Source organism: Trachypithecus francoisi, unplaced genomic scaffold, assembly GCF_009764315.1.
Source record: "Trachypithecus francoisi isolate TF-2019V2 unplaced genomic scaffold, Tfra_2.0 Lachesis_group9, whole genome shotgun sequence".
NCBI lineage: Eukaryota > Metazoa > Chordata > Mammalia > Primates > Cercopithecidae > Trachypithecus > Trachypithecus francoisi.
In genome coordinates, this window is record NW_022681474.1 from 4,074,196 (window position 1) to 4,101,000 (window position 26,805).

Sequence of the window (26,805 nt, forward strand, 5' to 3'; positions counted from 1 at the left end):
ATGCATAGATATCTTTTATATATTAAAAAAAAGTTACAGGTTCTGTCCATTGCAAAGACTTTAGTTTCTGACAAAGATTCAATAACGGAAAAAGGAAGTTCCTCTAAGTCTTCTTAAAGATGAGAAAGAGAATTTCTTTTTCTTTTTTTTTTTTTTTGAGACGGAGTCTCGCTCTGTCGCCCGGGCTGGAGTGCAGTGGCCGGATCTCAGCTCACTGCAAGCTCCGCCTTCCGGGTTCACGACATTCTCCTGCCTCAGCCTCCGGAGTAGCTGGGACTATAGGCGCCCGCCACGTCGCCCGGCTAGTTTTTTGTATTTTTTAGTAGAGACGGGGTTTCACCGTATTAGCCAGGATGGTCTCGATCTCCTGACCTCGTGATCCGCCCGTCTCGGCCTCCCAAAGTGCTGGGATTACAGGCTTGAGCCACTGCGCCCGGCCGAGAATTTCAATATAATACAAATAAATGACAGCTATGCACAAAGCATTAATGCCCAGCGCATTAGACATACCATTTAACACAATGTATATAGAAGAAATTAGAACACACAATTTCCAAATGACAAGACAGGCTCAGAGAAGTGAAATAAACACCTTGCCCAACACAAATAAGTTGTAGACCCACATGTCAAATCTAGGTCTGTTTGTCCAAAGTCCTTAGTTGTAGCTGCCACGTTACCATAATACTATAGGGTGTTGGGAATTATAACCTCAAGAAAACACACACACCTCCGTATTGGGCTAGAAACATGTTTGCCAATGAATCCAATCGAACAACATCAACTTAGGTTTGCTAAGTTTTGGGTAACTTCTTACATCAAGAGAAACAAGCAAATGCCAAACTCTCAATCTACATGTTAGCCTGAAATAATTAACTGATTGAAATGATGAATTGAAATTGATGTTTTTCCAAATAAATAAATGTCACTCAAGATCTTTATGCTCTTTTCATCTTTCTTTATGCTTATTCACATCACTGTCCTCGGCTTAAGTCAAAAACAGGAAAATTAGCTCACAGCTTTGTAGAGATCTCACACAGGCTCCTACATTTAACAAATACCCCTAAGAGGTAGAATTGAAGTTCTCCAGTCCCCATCCCCTCATATTACAAGTATTTCATGCTCACACATTAACTGGAACATTAGTATTTTCTGAATTCGTATTTTAATTAGGTGTCCGTTTTTCTTTTAGTTATAACATAGTAAAAAAACCTATGTTTTTATATAGTAGTACACTTTGTAAAAATGTGTATTTCAAAGGAGGATAAAATTGCTCTTGCATTCTTACTTTTCTTGAAGTCTCTTCTTCATTAGCTCGGCTTCACTGAGTTTTGTATGAGCCTCTTGAAGCTCCTTAAACAGAGACGTCACCTGAAGGTTCAATGCTTCCACTTCGCTTCCAACCTATCATACGGGAAATCCCAAACATATGTAGACAATTATCATCAGAGATTAAACAAACCTCTTTGGGAGAAAACAGTCTGAGCCATTAGCAGCCAATTAAGCCTGGCTGGTAAACTGATTCAACTTTGACAATACCCCAAACATCGTGTAGGAAAAGAATGTTTTGGATACTTGGTACTTAGTTTGCTAAGCTTTGGGTAACTTCTGTTTCCTAACAAAGCATGACCTAATCAGTTTGGATGCACTGTGATAATGACTTTACTGCTATTAAAATGAACCCTGGCCAGGCGCGGTGGCTCACGCCTGTAATCCCAGCACTTTGGGAGGCCGAGGCGGGTGGATCACAAGGTCAGGAGATGGAGACCATCCCAGCTAACACGGTGAAACCCCATCTCTACTAAAAATACAAAAAACTAGCCGGGCGTGGTGGCGGGTGCCTGTAGTCCCAGCTACTCAGGAGGCTGAGGCAGGAGAATGGCGTGAACCTGGAAGGCGGAGCTTACAGTGAGCTGAGATCGCGCCACTGCACTCCAGCCTGGGCGACAGAGCGAGACTCCGTTTCCAAAAAAAAACCCTATTCCAGGTTCAGAGATCACAGACCACAGAGGTGTCAAAGCACAGTCCTATCTATCCAGCTAACAACTTGCCCCCATACTCCCTTCCCAGTGTATGTTTCTAGTTTACTTAACTATTTTTGTTGTGCAGCCTTTTTCCTGGAAGCTCTATAATTTTTGTAAATGAGTTTCTGATGCCTTGAAAGACCATACTTCCCTGCTACTGGCTGCTGAATTAGTTTTAGTCAAACAGAGAACTTTATTCACTGGTGGTCTCTTCATCTGTTTTCTAAATATTCTCTCTCCTTTCAACAGTAAGGTCTCAATCTCCTGGCATATGGTAGGCATTCAACGTACATATTTGTTGAATAAATTAATTACCTGAAGTGAGTATTTTATGTAAACGCCTTTCACGTGGGCCACTATGGCCATCAACCTTCACGGCTTCATTAACTTCCCTAAGCTGAAGACTCTCTGCAGACTCAAAGGCACCTCTCAATTACCAGACAATACTGAACAAGACAACACTGAACCTTTCTCTTTCAAACTACTTTATTCAAACCAGTAAAGGGATAGAACCCAAATCTTTCAATTCTCCCTCAAATTTCTGAGTCATATCCTCAAATTATCTCGTTATAAAGTGGACAAAATTCCTTTTTCATACAGTAGGCTTCTTCATTGAAGGGCTGAGGAGAAGAAATCAGTCAAGAAGAGACATAGGAAATGGTTTTGTAGAATACTGATAGAAATACATCTGGCAGTCAGGCGCAGTGGCTCACGTCTGTAATCCCAGCACTCTGGGAGGCTGAGGTGGGAGGATCACGAGGTCAAGAGATCGAGACCATCCTGGCCAACATGGTGAAACCCTGTCTCTATTAAAAATACAAAAATTAGCCGGGTATGGTGGCGGGTGCCTGTAATCCCAGCTAGTAGGGAGGCTGAGGCAGGAGAACTGCTTGGACCCGAGAGGTGGAGGTTACAGTGAGCTGAGATCGTGCCACTGCACTCCAGCCTGGTGACAGAGTGAGACTCTGTCTCAAAAAAAAAAAAAAAAAAAAAAGAAATACATCTTGCTACAATTGACACAGACCAGGACAAGGAAATATAAAAGGAATAGATAGATAATATTCAACATCAACATGATTTCTATATTTCTAAAGCAAATAACACATCATGAGATTCGAATTCAGTAGCTGAACTACTCTCGTGTGTGTGGGTGTGACAGTGGCCGTGGAATCTTAGGACTCACAGTCTCCGGGCCTTTCTCTTCTTCGTTCTCTTTCTCTGTGCTCCCCTCTGTCTGGGTTTCAATCTCAGAGCGATTACTTGCTTTCTTTTCAAAATCTGAAACTCTAGAAAATCACAGAAGGTAGAAAAGTTACTTTCTCTTTGGCTTTAAGAGAAATAGCAATTACAGAAGCACTAAAAAGAACATTGTTTACAACTGGGACAAAGGATCAGGGGTTTTCAAAATCTCTACACATTCACTATATTAGCATTAGTTTTATTTTTCATCCTAAAATTGACTAGAATTGATTCACAGATGAATACACACAGAGGTAAAAGGCAAGTGTAACTTATCTTGAACACCATCTGTTTTCATGGAACTGTACTATGCAGCAATGTTTTTGAAATTGTTTTTGTGTGTGTTTACACACGTGGATGCATGTGTTTTCCATGAACATGGTATCTCATTTATAAGAATTCAGTAGAGAAGGAAAGGCTTTTCCTTTTAGGACACAGCTAAGTTTAAAAGTCACCGAATAAACAACAACAAAAAAAGTAACACCATTCTTTTTTTTTTTTTTTTTTTTTTGAGGCAGAGTCTCGCTCTGTCGCCCGGACTGGAGTGCAGTGGCCGGATCTCAGCTCACTGCAAGCTCCGTCTCCCAGGTTTACGCCATTCTCCTGCCTCAGCCTCCCGAGTAGCTGGGACTACAGGCGCCTGCCACCTCGCCCGGCTAGTTTTTTTTGTATTTTTAGTAGAGACGGGGTTTCACCGTGTTCGCCAGGATGGTCTCGATCTCCTGACCTCGTGATCCGCCCGTCTCGGCCTCCCAAAGTGCTGGGATTACAGGCTTGAGCCACCGCGCCCGGCCTGTAACACCATTCTTAACACCAAATCATAACCACAGGAAAGCCATCCCAATCCAAACGAAACAAGAGAGACTGTGGTTAAAGATAATGGGTTAAATGTATGCATATAATTTTTTTCCCAGCCCAAACTCTACTAAAAGGACTTTCAAAAAGCCATGTGCCTACAGGACCAAAGAAAAAGGGAGAGGAAATCATAGTAGGAAAATATGGAATGGAAAGTAGGAATAGGTCTGAGTGGGGCCTTTCCAGCCCAAGAAGGCCAAGAAACAACCAGATTCACATTGTGGGAACTCCAGGACACTCAAGCACGAGTGACACCAGGAACCTCTGCAAGTGATGACAAAGGTGGGGCCTTAGCTTTCCCCCTAAGATTAGGAACAAGAAAGGATGCCTGCTCTCTCCATTTCTATTTAACACTTTTTTTTTGTTTTGACGGGATAATTAGGCAAGAAAAAGAAATAAAAGGCATTCATACTGGAAAAGAAGAAGCAAGTCTATCTCTGCAGATGACACAATCCTGAAGATGGCAATTCTCCCCAAATGATTTGGGGATACAATGCAATCCCTAGTGAGACCCCAGCTGGCTTTTTTCACAAATTAACAAGCTGATCCTAAAATTGTTATGGAACAGCAAAGAACCCAGAAGAGCCAACAGCCTTTAAAAAGAAAAACAAAGCTGGAAGGCACACACTTCCTCATATGGTTAGGCTGTGTGTCCCCACACAGATCTCATCTTGAATTGTGATCTCCATAATCCCCACGTCAAGGGAGAGACCAAGAGGAGGTAACTGAATCACAGTGGCGGGCCCCCACGCTGCTCTCGTGAGAGTGAGTGAGTTCTCACAAGACCTGAGGGTTTTATAAATGTGTGGTGGGGCCTCCTGCGTTCCTTCTCCTTCCTGCCGCCTTGTGAAGCAGGTGCCTTGCTTCCCCTTCGCCTTCTGCCAGGATTGTAAGTTTCCCAAGGCCTCCCCAGCCATGCTGAACTGGGAGTCAGTTAAACCTCTTTCTTTTATAAATTACCCAGTCTCGGGCGGTTCTTTATAGCAGTATGAAAACAGGCTAATACACTTCCTGATTTCAAAACTTACTACAAAGCCATAGTACTCAAGACATGGTGGTGCTGGCATAAGGACAGACATATAGATCAATGAAATGGAACTGACAGTCTAATGAAGTTGACTCCTATATCACAACATACATGGAAACAAACTCAAAATGGACCACAGGCTTAAATGTCAGAGATAAAACTACAACATTCTTTTCTTTTTTTGGAGACGGAGTCTAGCTCTGTCTCCCAGGCTGAAGTGCAGTGGCGCGATCTCCGCCCACTGCAAGTTCTGCCTCCCGGGTTCATGCCATTCTCCTGCCTCAGCCTCCCGAGTAGCTGGGACTACAGGCACCTGTCACCACACCCGGCTAGTTTTTTGTATTTTTTTATTAGAGACGGGGTTTCACCGTGTTAGACAGGATGGCCTTGATCTCCTGACCTTGTGATCCGCCCGCTCGGCCTCCCAGAGTGCTGGGATTACAGGCGTGAGCCACTGCGCCTGGCCAAAACTACAAAATTCTTAAGAGAAAATATAGGAGTAAATCTTTGTGACCTTGGGTTGGGCAACAGTTTCTCAGATGGGACATCAAAAGCACAGGTGACAAAAGAAAAAGGAGATAAATTGTATTACATCAAAATAAAAACAAAGGTGCTGCAAATGATAACATCAAGTGAAAAGATGATCCACAGAATGGGAGAAAATAGTTGCAGATCGTATATTTAATAAGGCACTTGTATCCAGCATGTAAAATGAACTCTTATAATTCCACATAAAAAGACAAATAACCGAATATTTAAAAATGGGCAAAGGCTCTGAATAGACTTTTCTCCAAAGCAAACAAACGGTCAACATGAAAAGATGCTCAACATCACTGTCACTAGAGAAATACAAATCAGAACTATGAGATAGCAATTCATGTCCACTAGGATGGCTGAAGTCAACGTGAAAGACAATAAGAAACAAGCGCTGGTATGGACGTGGAGAAAGTGAATGCTCATATACTGCTGGTGGGAATGTGAAATGGCACAGCTGCTTTGGAAAATGATTTGCTGGTTCCTTAGAGTATGAAATAGAGGCCGGGCGCGGTGGCTCAAGCCTGTAATCCCAGCACTTTGGGAGGCCGAGGCAGGCAGATCACGAGGTCAGGAGATCGAGACCATCCTGGCTAAGACGGTGAAACCCCGTCTCTACTAAAAAAATACAAAAAACTAGCCGGGCGAGGTGGCGGCGCCTGTAGTCCCAGCTACTCCGGAGGCTGAGGCAGGAGAATGGCGTGAACCCGGGAGGCGGAGCTTGCAGTGAGCTGAGATCCGGCCACTGCACTCCAGCCTGGGCGGCAGAGCGAGACTTCGTTTCAAAAAAAAAAAAGAGAATATGAAATAGAGGTACCATATGACCCAGCAATTCCACCCGTAACGATATACCCCAGAGAATTAAAAACACAGGTCCAAGCAAAAACCTGTACACAATGTTCACAGCAGCATTATTCATAATAGGTAAAAAGTGGCAACAACCCTAATGTTTATCAACTGATGAATGAATTAACAAAATGTTGTATATATGGACAATGGAAGGTTATTCAGCAAGGAAAAGGAAGTACTGATACATGCTACATTGAAGACGAACCTCAAAAACATTATGCTAAGTGAAACAACAGACCACAGACTGTATAATTCCATTTATATGAAATGTCCAGAATGGCCAAGTCTATAGAGACAGAAAGCACATTGCTTGGAGGAGCAAACAGTGAGTGCCGTTTGGGGGAGAAAATGTTGTAAAATTATATTGTAGTAACAGTGGTTGCACAATCCTGGGAATATTCTAAAAAACACTGAAATGTATACTTTAAATGAACTGTATGGTATCTTAATCACACGTCAGTAAAGCTGTTTTAAAAAAAACACATATTTCAAGTTAACCGATTTCATACCTTTCTTTGGCCTCCTTGAGTGCAATTTCAAGTCTCTCCACCTTCTGATTCCCTTCCCTTAGGCACAGCAGGAGCTGGCTCACAGTTAACTCCTCATGTTCCAAGTAATTCTTGGCCCCCTCTGCAGATCTGCTCCTATATTTAGACAATGCCATGGTCAGTATAAAGGTTAAAAGGTTTTCATCAGAAAAATACCAAAGCCTAAGAAGACAGTAACCCAATATAACTGGGACCAGCTTAAAGGAATTGCTTTCCAGAATATTCTCCAACTAATTCTCAACTAGTGAACAAGCACAGCTGGTCCTGGGACCCCAGTGCCAAGCTCCTCCATGCTTCCCAGGGAAGGTGTGGAGACTCAGTGAGGCTCTGGAGAGGCCAGCCTTACACTGCACACACCCACTTCCTCCAAACAGTCACTGTGTACCTAACACCAGATCACAAAACCCACGGAACAGTTCAGCAGAAGCAGCTGTGGCTGAAGGTGGCAAGCCTTCCAGAGATCTAGTCTCAAAGGGGACTGCAGTCAGACAAAAGATAAAGGCACATTGTACAGACCACTGGCCTTTCTCCAAGTTAACAGAGACCATCACAGCTTAAGTCAAGGGGAGAAAACCTTTTTCACTTGTAGTTTCAAATAATGAGAGCAGAGAAATGGAGGCGCTGTTGATATATCAAGTACTTTTCTCAATTTCAAAATCTGACTAAATCAAGAGACACATCAGTGACAAACAAAATCATGATCACTGTTACAAAACATGAGGGATGACTACGATGATGCTAACGGCGGCTACTCTTGGAGTCACCGACTCGGGTTCACATAGCTAATAAACAGCCAGAATTAAATCCCAGTTTCCAGGACTCCAAAGCTCCAACTCCAAACCTGGAAATCAATCTCAGAGTAATTACGATACTCACAAATGGTACAGAACTGTTATTTTAAAAATAGCCATGTGGCTTAAAGAGGAAGTGGTCTATGCACCTGGATATGAATGATGAGGAAGTGGCTTTGAAATTTCAACCAGGACTTTTTTATTTGCCACTACTTCCAGGAACGTCTTTGAATATTAAAAAAGCAATTTGGTGGAAACGTGAAGAATTTTTAACCAAAAAAGGGAATTACTTTCGTTTATGCCAATTACTCTGACGAAAGAATATGATCTAATACTTACTTTCTTCCTTATACAAGGGCTTAGAAACATAATGGAAGACAATTTTTTTCACATTTTGGAAGTCATTCTATATGCACATTCATCAAGTTATACAAAGAAGGTTTTAAAAATCTATCAGATGGTCAGGCGCAGTGGTTCAAGCCTGTAAATCCAGTACTTTGGGAGGTTGAGACAGGCAGATCACTTGAGGTCAGGAGTTCGAGACCAGCCTGGTCAACATGGTGAAACCCTGTCTCTATTAAAAACATAAAAAGTTAGCTGGGCATGGTGGCAGGCACCTGGAGTCCCAGCTACTCGGAAGGCTGAGGCAGAAGAACTGCTTGTACCCGGGAGGTGGACGTTGCAGTGAGTTAAGATCGCACCACTGCACTCCAGCCTGGGTGGCAGAGAGAAACTCCATCTCAAAAAACAAAACAAAACAAACAAAAAAAAACTATGAGATAAGAGATCCTCAGGGATCTTTTCAGACAATCGTCTCTTGAATAGATGATCACAGGAGTAAGCAGCTTGCAGAAGGCAAGCTAGCAGTGTCCTTGGTGAGCACTGCTTGCAAGAGTCAAGAGGTTCAGGCACTCAGTTCTAGGTCTGCCTCCCTCCCCAAGGCCCTGCCACTATTTAAGACATCTGTTTCCTCACATCTACATGGGACAGATACACTTGAGACTCCACAGATAAGAAATCTGCGTCCTTTCAGGCGACATCCACAGTGACTGAGAGTGCTATCGGTCATTGTTACAAAAGATGTTCCAGTATTGGTCATGCCAGCTTATAACTGGGGAGTAGCAGGGAAAAGAAGATGAAAATATTTCACTTATGGAAGCTGGGCAGGCTGGTCTGGGTCAAATGGCACTGGGGAACCAATGAGCAAACATGTCTCATTGGTTTGACTGAGAACCAGTTTGCTTTCACTTTTCGTCTGCTGGAGGTGAGACACCACCGGAACAGAACAGTCAGGGTGAGCCAAACGGGAACCAAACAGTTTTTAATCTCTGCCAGTTTGAGCTGCAGCATTAAATAGCATTCAAACCAAATATTCTTGAAAGGTCCTGGTATAAATCATAAAGAAGTTACTTCCTCAGGTCACTACATTTGACCTCCAGTGACAAGCACCCAGTGATAAGCTCCCAGTGACAAGCCTGCCCAGCCTGTCTGCCTGGCAGCTCGAGTCTTCCTTCACATACGTGCCAATGGAGACTGTTCTCGTGGGCCCAGGACTATGCTTGATTTCTTTTACTGACCCTTCTGCTTCTCCTTCCTGTAAAAACAGAAACGCACGGGATTTAACACAATACGTCTGCAAGACAAATTCTTTGTCAAAAGCAAAAAAAGACAAAAGATGAATTTTTGTGACATGCAACCCAAGGAACATTCAGATGTGCAGTGTTTAAACTGGGTGGCTCCAATGGAATGGAAACGTACCCTCCCCTCACCCGGCACACCCTGTTGGGATTATAAATATCCCGGCTAAGGCGTGAAGGTCAGTTTCCTCTCGCCATACACATTCTACCCGACTCCGTAAACATGAAAGCTTATCTGCTCCTCCCTTTCCTTGGCAGTTCTCTCTTTTTCAAGGTTAAGGTCATGCAGAGCTGGTGACAACTCCACATATCCTTCTCAGACAGTCCTTTAAAATGCAAAATGCTAGAACTCACTGAGGTAAAGTTAAAAAAGAGGCAGTTTCTGTGAATGAGATTCACAAAGCGCCATCTTGGCCAAGTTGGTTCCCGTTAGAAATTTGTATGCACTGCAGGTCACTTAGGGAACAAGAAGTCCAAGACCCACAGGATTTGAAAGACGTTTATATTCCAGTAAGTTCCTAGGGAAAATCTTCAAAAATGCACAAAGATGGTTCCCTATATATACGCATATAAATATATATATTTAGATACATATTTAGATATAGAAATATAGATATATTATATAAATATATGTTAAATATGTAATTATATAATTATGTATTAATTATATAATTAATATATAATATTACATATAATATATTCATTATATAATATAAATATAGATATATCTATTATAAAAAATACAGATGCATTTTTTTTTTCTCTGCTTGAGCCCATGGGGGTTCTAGATATTTTTGGTATTTCTTCCTAAATCTTGGGCAGTGTTTTACAGTTCACAGAAGAAAAGCAAGCAAAACATGTTTACACTAAAAATAACTTGTCGCTCATCTGACAGGGAGAATGAGATGCTAACCATGCACCCTGAAGGAAGAAGCTTCATTTGTAAACTTCTCATATGCTGTTGGGTTTCCTGCAGTTTATCGGTTATTGACAGAAGCGTAAGGTTCTTTGGCTAAACTTCTGTCTCAGTCATCTTCGATCACTTGCAGAAAGGGTACTCTGACAAAATATGCTTTTCAATTGACACTTTAATTCTCTTGACTTTGGCCACTAAAATGTATGAGGGGGCATGGATGGCAGGTTATTCAGAGCCGTTTCCTAACTCTAGTGCAGCAAATAAAGCAGAAGGCAAAGACAGTCACACACTCACATGTCAGATATAACCAGCAGGTGAGCTTTTTTGCAAGTTGCTCCCCACTCCTCCTCACTTACCTACAATGTACATTTTTCTCTTCCAGGGACACAATTTTTTTCTTTTCTTTATTTTTTTTAAATTTAAAGACAGAGTCTTGCTCTGTCACCCAGCCTGGAGTGCAGCGGCACAATCATGGCGCACTGCAGCCTCTCAAACTCCCGGGTTCAAGTGATCCTCCTGCCTCAGCCTCCTGAGTAGCTGGGAGTACAGGCGCATGCCAACGTGCCTAGCTAACATTTTGTAGTTTTTTTTTGTACACACAGGGTTTCGCCAGGTTGCCCAGGCTGGTCTTGAACTCCTGGGCTCAAGCGATCCTGCCTCCTCAGCCTCCCAAAGTGCTGGGATTACAGGCGTGAGCCACTACACCCGGCCAGCCCCTTTTCCTGTATCAGATATGTACTCTGACTCAGTGAAAGTGAGTACTACACTGGATTGCAGATGATTTGATCCTTGTTTATCTTTCTCCCTATCTAATCTCTGTTAGCACAATGAAGGAGAGGGCCCCACCTGGTGCATCGACCTGCTCTGCTCTTCAATAGGGCTGCCCCTGCAGCCAGGCATAGTCGTAACAAATGCTTCTCAAGAGCTTAGGGCCTCCTCACTTAGCCCACTTCATTTTGGGTTGTGGAGATATTTGATTTTGATAGCAATGGCTTCAAACTCAGTTCTCAGAGGTTCCTGAGTAGCTGTTGTGGAAAGGGAAGGAAAAGCCAGGACACTCCCTCAACCTACAACCAGAGCAGTTCTGCTCTTTCTTTTCTTCTCTTCTTTTTAATACACCAGCGTTCCTTGTACCACTTCGTTTGAAAAGAGGGTTCCGTTGGCCAGGCGCAGTGGCTCATGCCTGTCATCCCAGCACTTTGGGAGGCCAAGGCGGGTGGATCACTTGAGGCCGGGAGTTTTGAAACCAGTCTGGCCAACATGGCAAAACCCTGTCTTTTTTATTAAAAATACAAAAAATTAGCCAGGTGTGATGGCATGTGCCTGTAGTCTCAGCTACTTGGGAGGGTGAAACACCAGAATCTCTTGAACCCCGGAGGCAGAGGCTGCAGTGAGCTGAGATCACATCCCTGCACTCCAGCCTGGGGGACAGAGTGAAACTCCATCTCAAAACAAAAAAGAGGGTTCTGTTGTTAAAAAAACGTTTGCCGCTCCCTTAAGTGAACTGCGGAATACAGCTTTGAAATCTAGTTTGAAAAATGACAGAAAGTTCACGCTTGTGTGAGTTTTTTCCTTTTCAGGTCAGTCACAAAAATGTTCAATTTGCCAGGACATGATGAAAAGAAAAGACTGCATCTTTCATCATAAAAGGTAATTAATATTTTTCCATTTTAGCTATCACAACCCTTATATGCATTATGCTCTGCTTAAAAAATGAGAGCCAATTTATCTTTGCTACACTGGAATTTCCTCAATCCTTGGCTTGTGTTGACAAGAAAAAGTGGTATTTGTTTCATCTTTCCAGGTGAGGCTTTACAGTTTGCTCAAAACAAAAATAAAACCAAAAACTTACAGCCATCCTAATTTCAACAAAGGAGTCTTCTGAGGAGCCGTGGGAGTTCAGTTTGAGCTGCAGTTCAGACACAATGCCCAACAGGTCTGCCTTCTCTGCTTGTAGCCTCGCCACCTGGGTCCTGAGCTGGTCCGTTTCCTGCTCTGCTTCTGCCCTGGGAAGCCTGGAGTCATCAGTGGGGTCCTGGAGATGCCAAGGAGTAAAGTGAATGAACAGATCAATCTAAGGCCCAGCACCATGGGCTCATGCCTGTAATCCCAGAGTTTTGGGAGGCTGAAGCGGGAGGATCCCTTGAGGCCAGGATTTTGAGAACAGCCTGGACAACATAGCAAGACCTCCATCTTTACAAAAAATTTAATAATTAGCCAGGCGTGGTGGCACACACCTGTAGTCCCCATTACTTGGGAGGCTGAGGCAGGGAGACTGCCTGAGCCCAGAAGTTCAAGACTGCCAAGACCCTATCTCAAAAAAAAAAAAACAAAAGCCAGGTTGGGCACGGTGCCTCATGCCTGTAATCCCAGCACTTTGGGAGGCCGAGGCGGGCAGATCATGAAGGTCAGGAGATTGAGACCATCCTAACATGGTGAAACCCCATCTCTACTAAAAATACAAAAAAATTAGCCAGGCGTGGTGGTGGGCACCTGTAGCCCCAGTTACTCAGGCGGCTGAGGCAGGAGAATGGCATGAACCCGGGAGGCAGAGCTTGCAGTGAGCTGAGATTATGCCACTGTATTCCAGCCTGGGTGACAGAGCAAGATTCCACCTCAAAAAAAAAAAAAAAAAAGCCAAAAAACAAATACAAATCAAACTAAGGACCTGGCCACGTGACTCAATTGCTCCCACACCTACTGACAAGGAAGTTTCTCAACACCTTTATGCCCTGTGCTTTAATGTAGAAAATTCCAGCTTTTACCTGACAATTTTTTTTTTTTTTTTCCCAGACAGAGTCTCGCTCTGTCGCCCAGGTTGGAATGCAATGATGCGATCTCAGCTCACTGCATCCTCCGCCTCTCAGGTTCAAGCGATTCTCCTGCCTCAGCCTCCTGAGTAGCTGGGATTACCAGCATGCACCACCATGCCTGGCTAATTTTTGTATTTTTAATAGAGATGGGGTTTCACCATGGTGGCCAGGCTGGTCTCGAACTCCTGACTTCAGGTGATCTACCCACCTTAGCCTCCCAAAGTGCTGGGATTACAGGTGTGAGCCACTGCACCTAGCCAACAATTTATTTTGATATAACATTTAAAATGGAAATTTTTACATTATTTTATTGTATTCAAATAATCAAAATTTAAAGTAACTTTATGACAAGAAAGAAAGCCTTCCTTGCTATGCTGGAATAATTTGATATTATAGAAATAATCAACCACAGCTTGGCAATAGTGGACTCATAAACTGTTGTCTAAAATTCCAGAAAGGAAGGAAAAAAAGCTCTCATCACCCAACCTCCTGCCCTTTCCCTCCCATCAATACCCACACATACCCCTTCTCCCCACACCTGGCATGGACAGCAGAGGCCTCCTTAACAAACCACGCCTAGTGGGGACTTCAAACGTGTTCTGGGTTGTGTCATTACTAACATCTTTGACATCCACTCCCAGGTATGAGCATGTTTTTCAAGGTCCTTTGGGTCAAGAAAAATGTGTCTCTTTCTCTTTTCATCTGTGGCAACGTGATAACCTCTTACACAACAGGACATTTTCCAAAACATTTTTAAAAAGGAAAATGTAAAGTGGATAATCTCCCTTTTAGACTGACAGACAAGGTCAACAAGTAAAAATTCTGAGTAATGAGTTTTGTAAACACATTTTTAATATCAAAGACAAACTAAAAACAATGGATGGTTCTAGGTAGAGGCCCATCTGAACCATCTATAATGAATACAATACGATGATTTACAACCTTACTGTTCTTTTGCCTACAGTCAATATGGTCAAAGCTTTACAACTTTCTTTCCCCTAAAAGAGATTATCCGTGACCCTTAATAGGGCAACCAATCTTTTGAGCAAAAGCACTTCTTCCAAGACCAGGCAAAACACCAATCCAGACTGAACCATGACAGGTTTTGATCTAGGGGTCTAGACACATAAGATTCTACTGCAAATGTTATGGGAAAAAAAAAAATCACAATGGATCAGTCTGCTCACCTCAGATGACCTTTCTGATTTCCCTTTCAGTTTTCCAAGCTCTTCCTTCAATTTCTCATTCTCGTGACTCAAGGCCATTAGACGCTCTTTGGCTTCTTTGCTCTGTGTCTCAAAAAACTGGCGTTCTTCCTTCTGTTTCTCTGTCCAGGCCGAAAGCTCCTCAAATCGCCCTTTCATGGCTTGATTATTTAGCTTCATGGCTTCTGCAGGAGGTTCAGAGTGATGAGGTCACACATTAGGAAAGTGGACTTGATTTGATGAACCAAATCCCCCTCTCGTCCACTTGACCACATGGCTCTGAATCAGAAGATGCCATGCTTAGCCTCGGCCCAAGGGTCAGCAGCAAAAAGATGAAGTGGTTTTTGCTTACAGAAAAGACTAGTGGGATGAACATCATTTCTAGTCCTTAAAAGTCCCAAGAGAATAAACTTGATTTGGGTACTGCCACTACAGCACAAGTATCTAAATATCTATGGTTACCAGGAACTAAGGAAGTTCTTACTACTCCTAGATTCAAACACTGGTCCTGCCCAAAGCCATGGCTTGAGATACCAGGAGGCTTTCTCTTAATAAGGTAATATTTAGGACTAACTCTGGAACCATAGCAGCCTTTCTTCCTTTTTCCCTTTTTTTTTTTTTTTGAGTCAGGGTCTCTCTCTGTCATTCAGGCTGAAGTGCAGTGGCACGATCACGGTTCACTGCAGCTCCAACTTCCCGGGCTCAAGCAGTCCTCCAACCTCAGCCTCCCCAGTAGCTAGGATCAGAGGCATGCACCACCACACCCAACTTTTTTTTTTTTGTAATTTTTTTGTAGGGATGAGGTCTTGCCATCTTGCCCAGGTTGGTCTTGAACTCCTGGACTCAAGCAATCCTTCCGCCTCAGCCTCCCAAAGTGCTGGAATTACAGGCATGAGCCACCACACCCAGCCTCTTTTTCCTTTTGAATGGGTTAAATTTCATTATGCTAGTTACTTGAGCTACACACAATTTTTATTTTTACCCGTATCCAAAAGTAAATATCAGAACAGATTTAGCCTTGCCAAAAGCTAAATCCTGTGCTTCCCCACCCGCTACCACCTACAGAAACGGGGAGAAGGGAGCTTACCACCAAGCCTTAGTGCAAAGGGATGGCATTTCTTGAAGGCCCGGGATGAACGGGGCATGCATGGGCCAGCCCTGCTTACCTTTCAGCTGGTGGTTCTCGGTCAGGAGCTCTTTCATCTGCTGCAGCAGCTCCTCCGGGGTGAACGTGTCCAGGTTTGGGTGGGCCAGATGGGGGGGTCCATTTCCTGTGCTTTCACTGAGGCTGTCCCCCTTTTCAGTGCGGCAGCTGAGAGGTTGATGGGACATTGCAGAAGTTCCTGAGGAAAAGTCACCCGTTGAAAATAGAGCTGTCCCCCGCCCCACTAGGGATCCCCGGGAGTCCCACAAACCCATTGGCGATTGCTAATATTTACTCCCAAAGTTGCCCACTTTCTCTCCAGTTACATTTTGAACATTTTTAATTCTTCCTTTTAAACAAAAAAAAGTATATCTAGCTTCAGAAAAGTGTATGTGTGCGTGTGTGTGTGTGTGTATGGGTGTATAAAAGGGTACAATGAGGATTTGGGAAAGGGGGGAGGGAGACGAGGGTATGACATCATGATGACCAGGATATATGTAGACACGGGCAAAGTATCCTGAAAAAAATTTCCCATGCAAATCTTCATATCCAAATCTCCTTATTTTGAGTGAATTGCATGGTAAGCGAATTATATCTCAAAAAACTGTTTTTAAAACTACATTTTGTTTCTTATATTTTTGGTTAAGAAGAAAGGGAGAATTAACATTCTTTGAATGCTTACTATGTGCGGACTCAGCACACCAGGCCTGTCACTGACTAATCTTCATTAACGCTGAACCAGGCAGCTGTTTTATAGGTGAGGAAGCTGGGTTTACAGAGGCGTACAGCTCATCCAAGACCAGGAAGTGGCACCACCAGGTGTCAAAGCCACACCTTGTAAAACGAAAGTTATTATACTACTGAGTACTTAGGCCTTAATATTCTATTTTTAATGCATACTGAAAAGATAAGATATCTTTACTTATTGCATGGTCTGAAATTTTTTTACACATACCACTTTGTTTTATAGAGGGGTCCATGTGGACATAGAAATGCAAGACAAATGAGTGAATCTCCACTGTGCCTCTGTGTTACCTACCACCCGGGCAAACATCTTCAGCACAAATTTCCACCTTCACACTTGGTGAAAATGATGTATTTTCTTCAAGAGCTGATGGGGATAGATCATAAAGCAATACATAGCAAGGGCAACTCCTCCCCGCTAACGCTGTATACACGTGGCCTACACACCCATTCCACAAAGATTAAGAGTGGCCAAAGTCCAGAGAGATGCCTGAAAAAGCATATTATTACTTCCAGGATGTTTACTGTTAGAAGACTGTTTCTGTTTTTCTGAGAGAGTCTCTCTCTGTTGCCCAGGCTGGAGTGCAGTGGAGTGATCTCAGCTCACTGCAACCTCCACCTCCCGGGTTCAAGTGACTCTCCTGTCTCAGCCTCCCAAGTTGCTGGGACTACAGGGGTGAGCCACCATGCCTGGCCAATTTTTGTATTTTTAGTAGAGACGGGATTTCACCATGTTAGCCAGGGCAGTCTCGAACTCCTGACTTCAGGTGATCTGCTGGCCTCGGCCTCCAAAAGTGCTGCGATTACAAGCATAAGCCACTGTGTCTGGCCGTCAGAAAATAATTTTAAACCCATCTATCCAACAAATAGGTATCAAGCAACAATGTACACTATACAACTGTGATCAGGCAGAAAGCCACGGATGCACAAAAGGGGTGAAGAGAGAACCTGGAAGCGAGCATCCCATTTCTAACTGGGGAAAGGCATTGGTCTCTGTGAGATCCATCAGCCACTCATGACTATGGAGCCTGTGTGACCCCTGAGTTGTGGAGAATCCATTACACATGATATCAGTCCCTGGAAGACAGAGATAAGAGAACCGCCTGTTTCTGACCTGTAACTGCGTCATAATATCTATGTGTGCATTTAATAGCCATCAATTAAAATAAAACCAAATGTACCAATGTGGTGTTGCATCCTTGGCCACAGGAGGCAATACCTTGGGATTTCTGTAGATCTTCTGGAAGCAATACCTGGTAACCTCCTTTTGGTGCGAGGAACTTGTAGGTAATCAGAGACAGAGCTACCTACCACACCCTGTGACAGGGCAGCCTGTGCCACTTCTTCCTACAAGAGCTAGCCCCAAGAGGGTCATTCTCAGGTAGTCATGTAATGAGGGTGATGGCAATTTCATGAAGCAAAAAACACGGATAAACCATAGGATTCATTTTTGAACCTTCTGTATGTATGTTTCACACACCCAAATTCATTTAGAAAACAGGTACAATGCAGAAGTATTCCTTAGCTTAGCATTAGGTGACTAGAACAGACTGCTTTTCTTCTCCCCAAAATAATCTGAATAGACTATCAGTTTCTAATTTTCTGTAAAATTCATTTTTTTTTTTTTTTTTTTTTTTAACCAAGAATCATCTCATAAAATGGGGTTTTACTGAGTTAGTGTTCCTACCTATTTTGCAGAGGAATACTAAAATTCTAGGTAATAGGCCTAAAAGAGAAAATCCTTGTCATATGTATCATTTACTTGCCAACATTTAATTTTTCTTAGGTATTCAGTGATTATACTATATTTTGCAAAGGCCATGAAAATATTTAACAGATTTTTTTTTTAAAAAAAGAATCTAAGCAGATTTTTAGAAATGTGTTTGGTTTCACTTACTATATGCACAAATTTCTCCTTTATGTTTTTTTCTGAAAAGGAAAGGAAAGGAAGGGGAGGGGAGGAGAAGAGAGGGGAGAAAAGAGACATTTCTTTGAAAATTGTTAAGACGTTTTTCCTCCATGAACTTTTTTTTGTTTTTCAGACAGAGTCTCACTTCGTTGCCTAGACTGGAGTGCAGTGGCATAATCTTAGCTCACTGCAACCTCTGCCTTTCAGATGCAAGTGATTCTCCTGCCTCAGCCTCCCAAGTAGTTGGGATCACAGGCATGTGCCACCACACCCGGCTAATTTTGTATTTTTAGTAAAGACAGGGTTTTGCCACGTTGGCCAGACCAGACTGGTCTTGAACTCATGACCTCAGTTGATCCACCCATCTCGGCCTCCCAAAGTGCTGGAATTACAGGCTTGAGCCACTGTGCCCGGCCCCTCCATGACCTTTTATGCCTCCACCAAGCCTATAGACACCACCATAATAAAGTTAAAACTGGTTCTAGTTGTTACATCAGTGTTTCTGACTTCTCACGTTGCCCGGATTTTATAAGGATATGGGAAAAAAGCAGGGTCGTGCTAAGAGAGGCCACAGAAAAAAGCATTTGTACCATTAGCCAGATGTGAGGCCTTAGGAAGTCATATGACCTCTAGTAATATTTAATGATTCATCCAGCAAATGGTAATCCTTATGTTGTTGCTTTCAGCTCAACAACACTATGAAAAATATTCTTTAGTTTCTAGAAAGACCACAGTGTAAACCCCACCCTTCAATGCATGTACACCAAGTATCACCGGCAGGCCAGTCACTCTCACGAATAGCTATACCTGTCCTAATGACAGCAAATTCTGTGATATCCAGTATTGTTAGAAAAAATATTTTGTAATTCAAATGTCATCAAACATAAGAAGTTAGCATATATGGTAAATATAAGCATGTAAATACTTAATACCAAAATTTTACTGAAAGTAATTTAATTGATGCCGGGCGCAGTGGCTTATGCCCAGCACTTTGGGAAGCCATGGTGGGCAGATCACTTGAGGCCAGGAGTTTGAGATTAGCCCGGCCAATAAAGTGAAACCCCATCTCTACCAAAAATACAAAAATTAGCGGCAAAGCTCGCGCATCGGCATGGTTAATGCCAGCAGCCACTGCATCTCCTTCTGGCCGACTCGCCTCCCGGCCCTGCGGTCGGGCCCCTGGTCACGCCACACTCTCCCTCCTTCTTTCTTGAAGATCTCGAATGTCACCTTTTGTTGAACATCTCGAATAGCATCATGTTCTAGACAGATGGCTAGAGCGGACTTATGGACAAGAAGTTATCACTGAAATTAAATGGTAGCAGACGTGTCCAAGGAATATTGTGGGGATTTGATCCCTTTATGAATCTTGCGATAGATGAATGTATGGAGATGGTGACTAGTGGGCAACAGAACAATATTGGAATGGTGGTAATATGAGGAAATAGTATCATCATGTCAGAAGCCCTGGAATGGGTATAAAAAATGGCTGTTCGGCAGAGAATCCCATGTCCTCTCTCCATAGAGCCTGTTTTACTATGATGTAAAAGTTAGGTCATGTACATTTTCATATTAGACTTTTTGTTAAATAAACTTTTGTAATAGTCAAAAAAAAAAAATTGCTGGGTGTAGTGGTGCACGCCTGTAGTCCCAGCTACTTGGAAGCTGAGGCATGAGAATCGCTTGAACCTGGGAGGCAGAGGTTGCAGTGAGCTGAGATCATGCTACGGCACTCCAGCCTGGGTGACAGAGTGAGACTCTGCTTCACAAAAAAAAAAAAAAAAGTAATTTGATTTTGGATGACTCAACGGCACTTCATAATTCTTAGGTTATCTTAGGGCATCACTATGAGCTATCACTGTGCAGTGCACATATGAAATATCTGTTGGTGGAATGCCAGTTACAGAAAGCTTCATTCTCTGTTTTTAACATCACCTTGAGCTATGTTCGACTGATGAAAGACAATATCCTTGCACATGTCTTCGAAGGTTACAGAAACTGGAACTGAGCCATTTATTCTAAGATTCTATCTAATAACAGAGTTTCCCATAATCAACTGACCTAGATGTGAAGTATGTTTTTTCTAAGCAAAAGTGATATTTAATGATGGAAGGATGAATTAATTGAGCACAGGATTTGTCAGGATTCCACCAATGAGGAAGACTGAGGACTGCCTAGTAAATGGATGGTCAAAAGCAAGTTCCCTAGAATTTATTCCCATATCTGCTATCTCAATTCCTGACTCTGTGTGTGTGTGTGTGTGTACATGTATGTATATATATATTTAAATTCCAGAGATCAAGTAATTACAGTAATGACTTGACCTTGCAAACACCAGCATAAATCTGATTCCTGAGTTGGCCTTAGAGATGATCCAGACCAACATATTCAATGCAAGAATGTCTTGTCTGGTTTCGATGGCACATGATCCTATAGAGCAGGCTTGAGTGTTTCAATGACACAGCACAAGTGCAGTGACCTTAGCAGGCACTGTCTGTTCCACTGTGGGATGGCTCTAGTGGTCAGAAAGTCATTATGTGTCAAATGGTACCTGCTTTACACTGACTTCCCCACAGTGGACACCGGACACGGTATAAGGTTAGGCCCTTGCCCTGGTAAGGCCAAGTCTTCAAATTTGTTAACGAAGTATTCATAGGTTCAATCCCTACACGGGATAAATGAGTTTTAAACAGTGAAAACTTGGTTTTTGACCAGAGACAAGAGTTGGCTACTGGCAAATTCTATGAAGACTCTGGGTTCACAAGGGGGGCGAGATTCTAACATTGCATCAACTAAATCCTTCACCACCCTGGAAAAAGAACTTAGAGTATGCATCCTACTAATTGGGTAAAAGCAGCTTCATCATTACACACTAGAAGGGATACTGTGACTTTGTATTTTAGCAATATACAGAAAATGGCAACAGCTTTAACCTAGCTGCCCAAAGGAGTGAGGCTTGATTCTTCCCAGTCCCCTTTTCCCCAAGTCTAATGGGTCACCATATGCCATCACCTCTACCTCCTAAATAATTCTTTTTTTTTTTTTTTTTTTTTTTTATTAAGACTCAGTCTCACTCTGTCGCCTAGGCTAGAGTACCGTGGCACAATCTCAGCTCACTGCAACCTCTGCCTCCCTGGTTCAAGCGATTCTCCCACCTCAGTCTCCCAAGTAGCTGGGATTACAGGCGCATGCCACCATGCCCGGCTAATTTTTATATTTTTAGTAGAGACAGGGTTTCACCACTTTGGCCAGGCTGGTCTTGGAACTCCTGATCTCAAGTGATTCACCCGCCTCGGCCTCTCAAAGTACTGGGATTACAGGCATGAGCCACCACGCCTGGCCCTCCTAAGTGCTTCTAAAATCCACTGCCTCCTCTCCATCCCCACAGGCTTAGTTCAGGCCCTTATCTTGTCTGTACCACAGCCACGTTGACCTCCACAAAGGACAGGGGTTCTGCCTATTTTGTCCACTGCTGTATCCCCAGGACGGAGAACATTACTTGCCACACAGAAGGGAGGGCTCAGTATGTATCTCTTGAATACATTTTAACAGCCTCCTAAATGACTGACTTTCAGCCCTGTCAATTTCAGTCCTCTTGCCCTCATGGTTTCTTTTGCAATATAAGGTCATTCCCCTGAGTCCATCCTTCCCATACAAGACAGACTTTCAGCTTCTTAGCAAGACAAATGTGGCCTTTCAGGGCCCAGGCCCAACTGATCCACCAGAGTCACCTCCTGCCACCAAAACACTCATACCCAAGGCACGTTAAAGAGCTCGCGGTTCCCTGCATTCTTCTGTTTCTGCGTCCTTGCCTCTTTTCTGCCCTCTGCCCGAAATGTCTGGCTCCCCTTGTGTCCTGGCAAACTTCCACTGGACAGATCAATGTTCAGCTTAAATATGATGTCCTGTGTCATATGAACTGTTCCCTACCCGAGCACCCAAGAACACTCTGCATTTCCACCTCCTCCGCCCACTCTGAAATTACTGCTATCGTTTGCCCGTGTATTTTCTCTCCATGTTATTCTTACTAGAGACTGGCACATAGCAGGTTTGCAGTAAATGTTTGTTGAAATGAATTGAAAATATAGCATAATGAGGTATTTTTAAGTGTAATACCTGTAAAATGCTTCCTGCTGTGTAGATGACAAACTCAGCATGCTAGTGTTGTTAGGAGTTTCTCCACAGTTCCACAGCATTCACTTCCAGATTCTCGAAATCCACTTTTCTAACTTATTTGAAAAATTAGAAGTGCTTTTTTTCTGTCACTGCAAAGTCATCTGGGTACCACTTCATAATACAGATGCTAATAATCCTCATACACATGTCAAAGTGGTAACAACCAAAACTTTTAAAATAATTTTTTCTTTCTAAATGAAATTTTTTTTAAAGAATTTAATATTTTTCCTTTTCCTTTGGGTTTTCTATTTCATAAATTCCAAAGAACATATACCAAATATGCCAAATCTCTAAAAAACAGAAGGTGTATTTCATGGCCAGAATACTTACACGCCTCTACCTAAGGGTGGGAGTTCAGCAGGACACAATACAGTGTCCAGTTGCCTTCGAGAATAAAGTTTGGTTTTCAGAGGATGGGGAGGGGGAGGGGGAGGTTAGGTTAGTTATATTCCTAGCATAATATGCAACCTAAAGGTTAATTTATAAAAAAAGAAGCTGCTACTTTTATAATGTTGTACATAATATATAAAGAACACTCAAAATTGGCCCAGTGGAAAAACAGATAAGTCATGCCAGGACTTAAATCAATGATCGTCCTCTCTCTACAGGTCACATTTAAACTTGCCTTGTCCACTCCAGGGCAATCCCTGGCCTTGGCATCTGCCCTGGGACCTCTCCAGCCCCTGTCCCAAAACTGGGCCTGTCCTGGGAGGCAGCCTGGCCCCACTAACTCTTCTCTCCCTGGGTCAAAAGAGCAAGGTGAGTTCTTCTGTTCACACTTTGCTAACCAGCTGCACCTTGCTAACCAGCTCCAAAGGCTTCTGAGGTCCTCACATTGCCTTACTTTTCTACGCTTTCATTTTCCATTTCATCCTTACAAACAGTTCCATGGTGTACATTTCCATACAACAGTTTTCCTGGTGGTGGAGGCCAGGCCGGAACCTGGGTTTCATTTTCTTTGAGCGATGTTTACTGCCCGTAGCTTATACATTTCGATGGCAAAAACAATTCCTTTGGGGTTCTCGGCCTCATCAAATATTCTCTCTGTATAAAGTGTACACACTCTCCTAGACACAGCAGTCTATGTGGATTTCCACCCCCTTAGACAGGGGGTCACTCTGTGGTACTGACCCTGGGCACCTCATTCAGCTCGAGTAGTGGTCCCACGTCTCCCACAGGTGTGTCTGTAACCACCTCCTCCTTATGGCCAGGAACTGGCTGCGGAATCCTTCCCAGCCTGCGGGAGGACGTCACCTCCAAGCCTCTGGGTGACCTGCAGAGGGGTTACCTGTGGCCGCCAGGCCGGCCCTGGACGCTTCTTGGACCCGCCCTCTGTTCACTGCCCACCCTTTCCCGCCAGGTCAGGACCCGCCGGGGCCTGGGGATCTTCCCAGGGCAGCAGTCTCGCGGGACGGCCGCCCCACCCCTCGCCACCCTCACCCCGACAGGCTCCGGGCCGCGGGGCAGGGCGGCGGGAACCGTTTTCAGGCCGGAGAAGAGCCCATCGGGAAGGAGCCGCCGCCCCCTCGCCCACCCCTGCAGCCTCCTGCCCTGGCTCACCTGCCGCCCGGCTTGGCTTCGCTCAGGGTCACTGTTTCCTCGGCATCGTGCCGCCTGGAGAGAGCTGCCGACCGGGATGGGACGTTGACCCGGGAACCTGCCGGGGGGCGGCGGCGCCGGCGGCGGCGGCTGGGGAACCGGGGCTTGGGGAGCCTCGGGCTGATGCGCGGCCTCGCGACCCCGCCCAGCGCCGCTCAGCTGACCGCCCGCCGCTCCCTGCCCGCGCCGGGGAATTTCCCGGGCCCCGCCCATCCCCAGGCCCCGCCCATCCCAGGCCCCGCCCGACCAAGGCCCCGCCCCTTTCCTGCGTCCTTCCCCAGCTACCCACCCTCGCTGTCCGTGCGGGGTCGAGGCTGGGACCCGGGTAAAGAGGGACTACGCGAAGGCATCACTGTGACGGCGTTAATCAAAATAAATCATTAATCAAATGCAGTGTGCGGAGTTGGTCTTCCCTGTGTCTTCCCCGCAGATCCCTTAGTGGAGGCTAGAGCCGCAGGGGGGTCGCTGCCGCCCACAGAAAGAGGCGAATCCCAGGCATCCTTGGAGGGAGGCCTCTATCTGTGTTATTTTTTTTAAAAAATGCTTACATCTAGACATAGTTAACTGAGCACACATAGCTTTCCACCCGTTTTTGCTTTAAAATACACTCAAAAAGCAGAAAGCCTGCAGGATGCTTCTTGGGCTCTTGTTAACGAAAACAGGTTCCGCTAACCTCCCGGCGCTCCAGGTGTCCGGCGCCGGGATTCACGGGTGCGCGGGGATTGCACCTGGGAAGCAGCCTCGCTGGTGTGGAGGAGGGAAGCTGCCCCCAGATTAGGCAGTAGGATGACAAGGTAGGAGGGAGAGCCGCCCTGTGTGCATCCCGAGCACCCGGGCAGCGCCTCAGGGACTCGGTCACCGACACGCGCAGCGTCCGATCGCGAGGTCGAGGCCTGGGCCAGGCGGTGCTGCCGGCCCCGGGACCCTGGAGCAGGAGGAATAAACAGAAATGAGGACGGGGACCCAGGTGGCCTGTGAGAAGCCTGGGGGCAAGTTTGTGCCTCAGCCCAAGAAGGGCGTGAAATCCGGGAAGAACTTGACTTACAAATGGAGGCGCTGGCGCCGCCCAAATCCGTGAGAATAAGAGCACGTGGTTGCGCATTCACGCTGCTCACTGGTTGGAAGGAAACGCAAAGGAGAGAGGGAGAGAAAAACAAAAGCAAAAAAAACTCTAATCTGAAATAGAAAAAGACAGATGCGCCCTCTCCTGGTATCTCCGAAGGATTCCGCTTCGCTGTCTGGACTTCCTGCTGCCTGGCCAAGCCTGACCCTCAACCCTGCCCCTGAGGCTAACGGCAAGAGCAAGGCAGGGAAGCAAGCAAGTCAGGGACAGACCCGGACCCAATTCCGGGCCCTCGAGTTGGTGTGGTGTAGGAGGGGCAGATGAGGCTAGAGGCTGTTTTATAAGGAGTGAGCCTGGGGGTGGGAGTGGGGAGAAATAGAGAATTAAAAAAAATTTTTTTTTTAAATCAGTGGAGGAGGGCCGGGCGCGGTGGCTCACGCCTGTAATCCCAGCACTTTGGGAGGTCGAGGCAGGCAGATCACGAGGTCAGGAGTTCGAGACCAGCCTGGCCAATATGGTGAAAGCCTGTCTCCACTAAAAATACAAAAATTAGCCAGGCATGATGGTGCTCTCCTGTAGTCCCAGCTACTCGGGAGGCTGAGGCAGAAGAATCGCTTGCCAGGGAGGCAGAGCTTGCAGTAAGCCGAGATCGTGCCACTGCACTCCAGCCTGGATGACAGAGTGAGACTCTGTCTCAAAAAAAAAAAAAAAAAAAAAAAAAAAAAAAAATTCAGTGCAGGAAATAACTGATCATTCGTAAAAAGGGCTTGGAAAAATATATACAGAGAGAAATGGAATGACGTTCTCTAATTTTTGCTTAACTACTGGGATAATCCAGGCAGAAAAGATGGCATCACAGCTGTACCCTGGGATTGGCGGAAGAGAGTCCCTCCGGGGTCTGTAAGGGGTTCCTGGCGGTAAGTTGTACTTCACTAGGCTCCTTTTACTATTTAAAACCCTATAGGTGGGGCACGGTGGCTCACACCTGTAATCCCAGCACTTTGGGAGGTCAAGGCAGGAGGATTGCTTGAGCCCAGGAGGGAGAGGCTGCAATGAGCTGTGATTGCACCACTGCACTCCAGCTTGGGCGAGAGGGAAACTTTGTCTCGAACAAAAACAAAATGAGAACAAAACAACCCTATGAAAGGGAATTAAAAGGAGCATCAGTGAAGCTATGAGCCAAGGGAAGAAGGTCACCCACAAGCTGCCCATGGCTTTGGTGTGGGAGGCTCGAGGTGAGTTTCTCGTAGAGAAAGCAGTCAAAGTTGTTTTCTCCTAAACCCTTGCTCTCAGTGGTGGGGTGCCGGGGGGGGGGGGGTGCCCTGAGGCACTGCACACACCCATGCACACACACTTCCCCCCCAGCCACTTCTTAGCTATAGGACCTTGACCAAGTTACTTCATCTTACCCTTCCTCATTCCCTTTATCTGTAAAATGGGGAGTATAGTACGCTCCCAAATCCAGAAAGTTCTAAGGACCAAACCTTTTTTCCTGACCTGACCCAACTGATGGAAAGCTATTTACAGTCTTTATTTAGATCCCTTGATGTGATTTTTAAATTTGTTTTGTGAAGGAAAATCGATTAGTTGATAGGAGAACTGCGTCAGACCCTGTCAGGGTGTTATGTGATATAAATCCCATGCATTGAATAGCCTTTTGAAAATCCCCAGAATTCTGGACTCTAAAGCAGGGCTTGCCCCAAAGGTTTTATTTTATTTTTTGAGGTGGAGTCTT

At 44.6% G+C, this 26,805-nt stretch overlaps 1 protein-coding gene and 1 pseudogene across 3 annotated transcripts in view; one reads left to right on the forward strand and one right to left on the reverse strand.

The window, feature by feature from the left end:
• OPTN (optineurin) overlaps window positions 1–24,200 on the reverse strand; it is a 38,037-nt gene extending 13,837 nt beyond the window's left edge. The window contains exons 1-9 of one of the 3 annotated variants that reach the window (XM_033208315.1): window positions 23,969–24,200; window positions 16,262–16,413; window positions 15,602–15,778; window positions 14,418–14,620; window positions 12,270–12,452; window positions 9,385–9,458; window positions 7,035–7,169; window positions 3,205–3,307; window positions 1,286–1,401 (exon numbers count right to left, since the gene is read on the reverse strand). In XM_033208315.1, the coding sequence (XP_033064206.1) occupies window positions 1,286–1,401; window positions 3,205–3,307; window positions 7,035–7,169; window positions 9,385–9,458; window positions 12,270–12,452; window positions 14,418–14,620; window positions 15,602–15,767 (980 nt within the window). In that variant the 5' untranslated portion in view covers window positions 15,768–15,778; window positions 16,262–16,413; window positions 23,969–24,200. Of the gene's footprint in view, window positions 1–1,285; window positions 1,402–3,204; window positions 3,308–7,034; window positions 7,170–9,384; window positions 9,459–12,269; window positions 12,453–14,417; window positions 14,621–15,601; window positions 15,779–16,261; window positions 16,414–22,348; window positions 22,453–23,968 lie in introns of those variants that run through there. The other 2 variants (XM_033208316.1, XM_033208314.1) reach the window with 2 other exon arrangements.
• Window positions 19,520–19,714, forward strand: LOC117081966 (annotated as a pseudogene).
• Window positions 24,201–26,805: the final 2,605 nt, after the last annotated feature.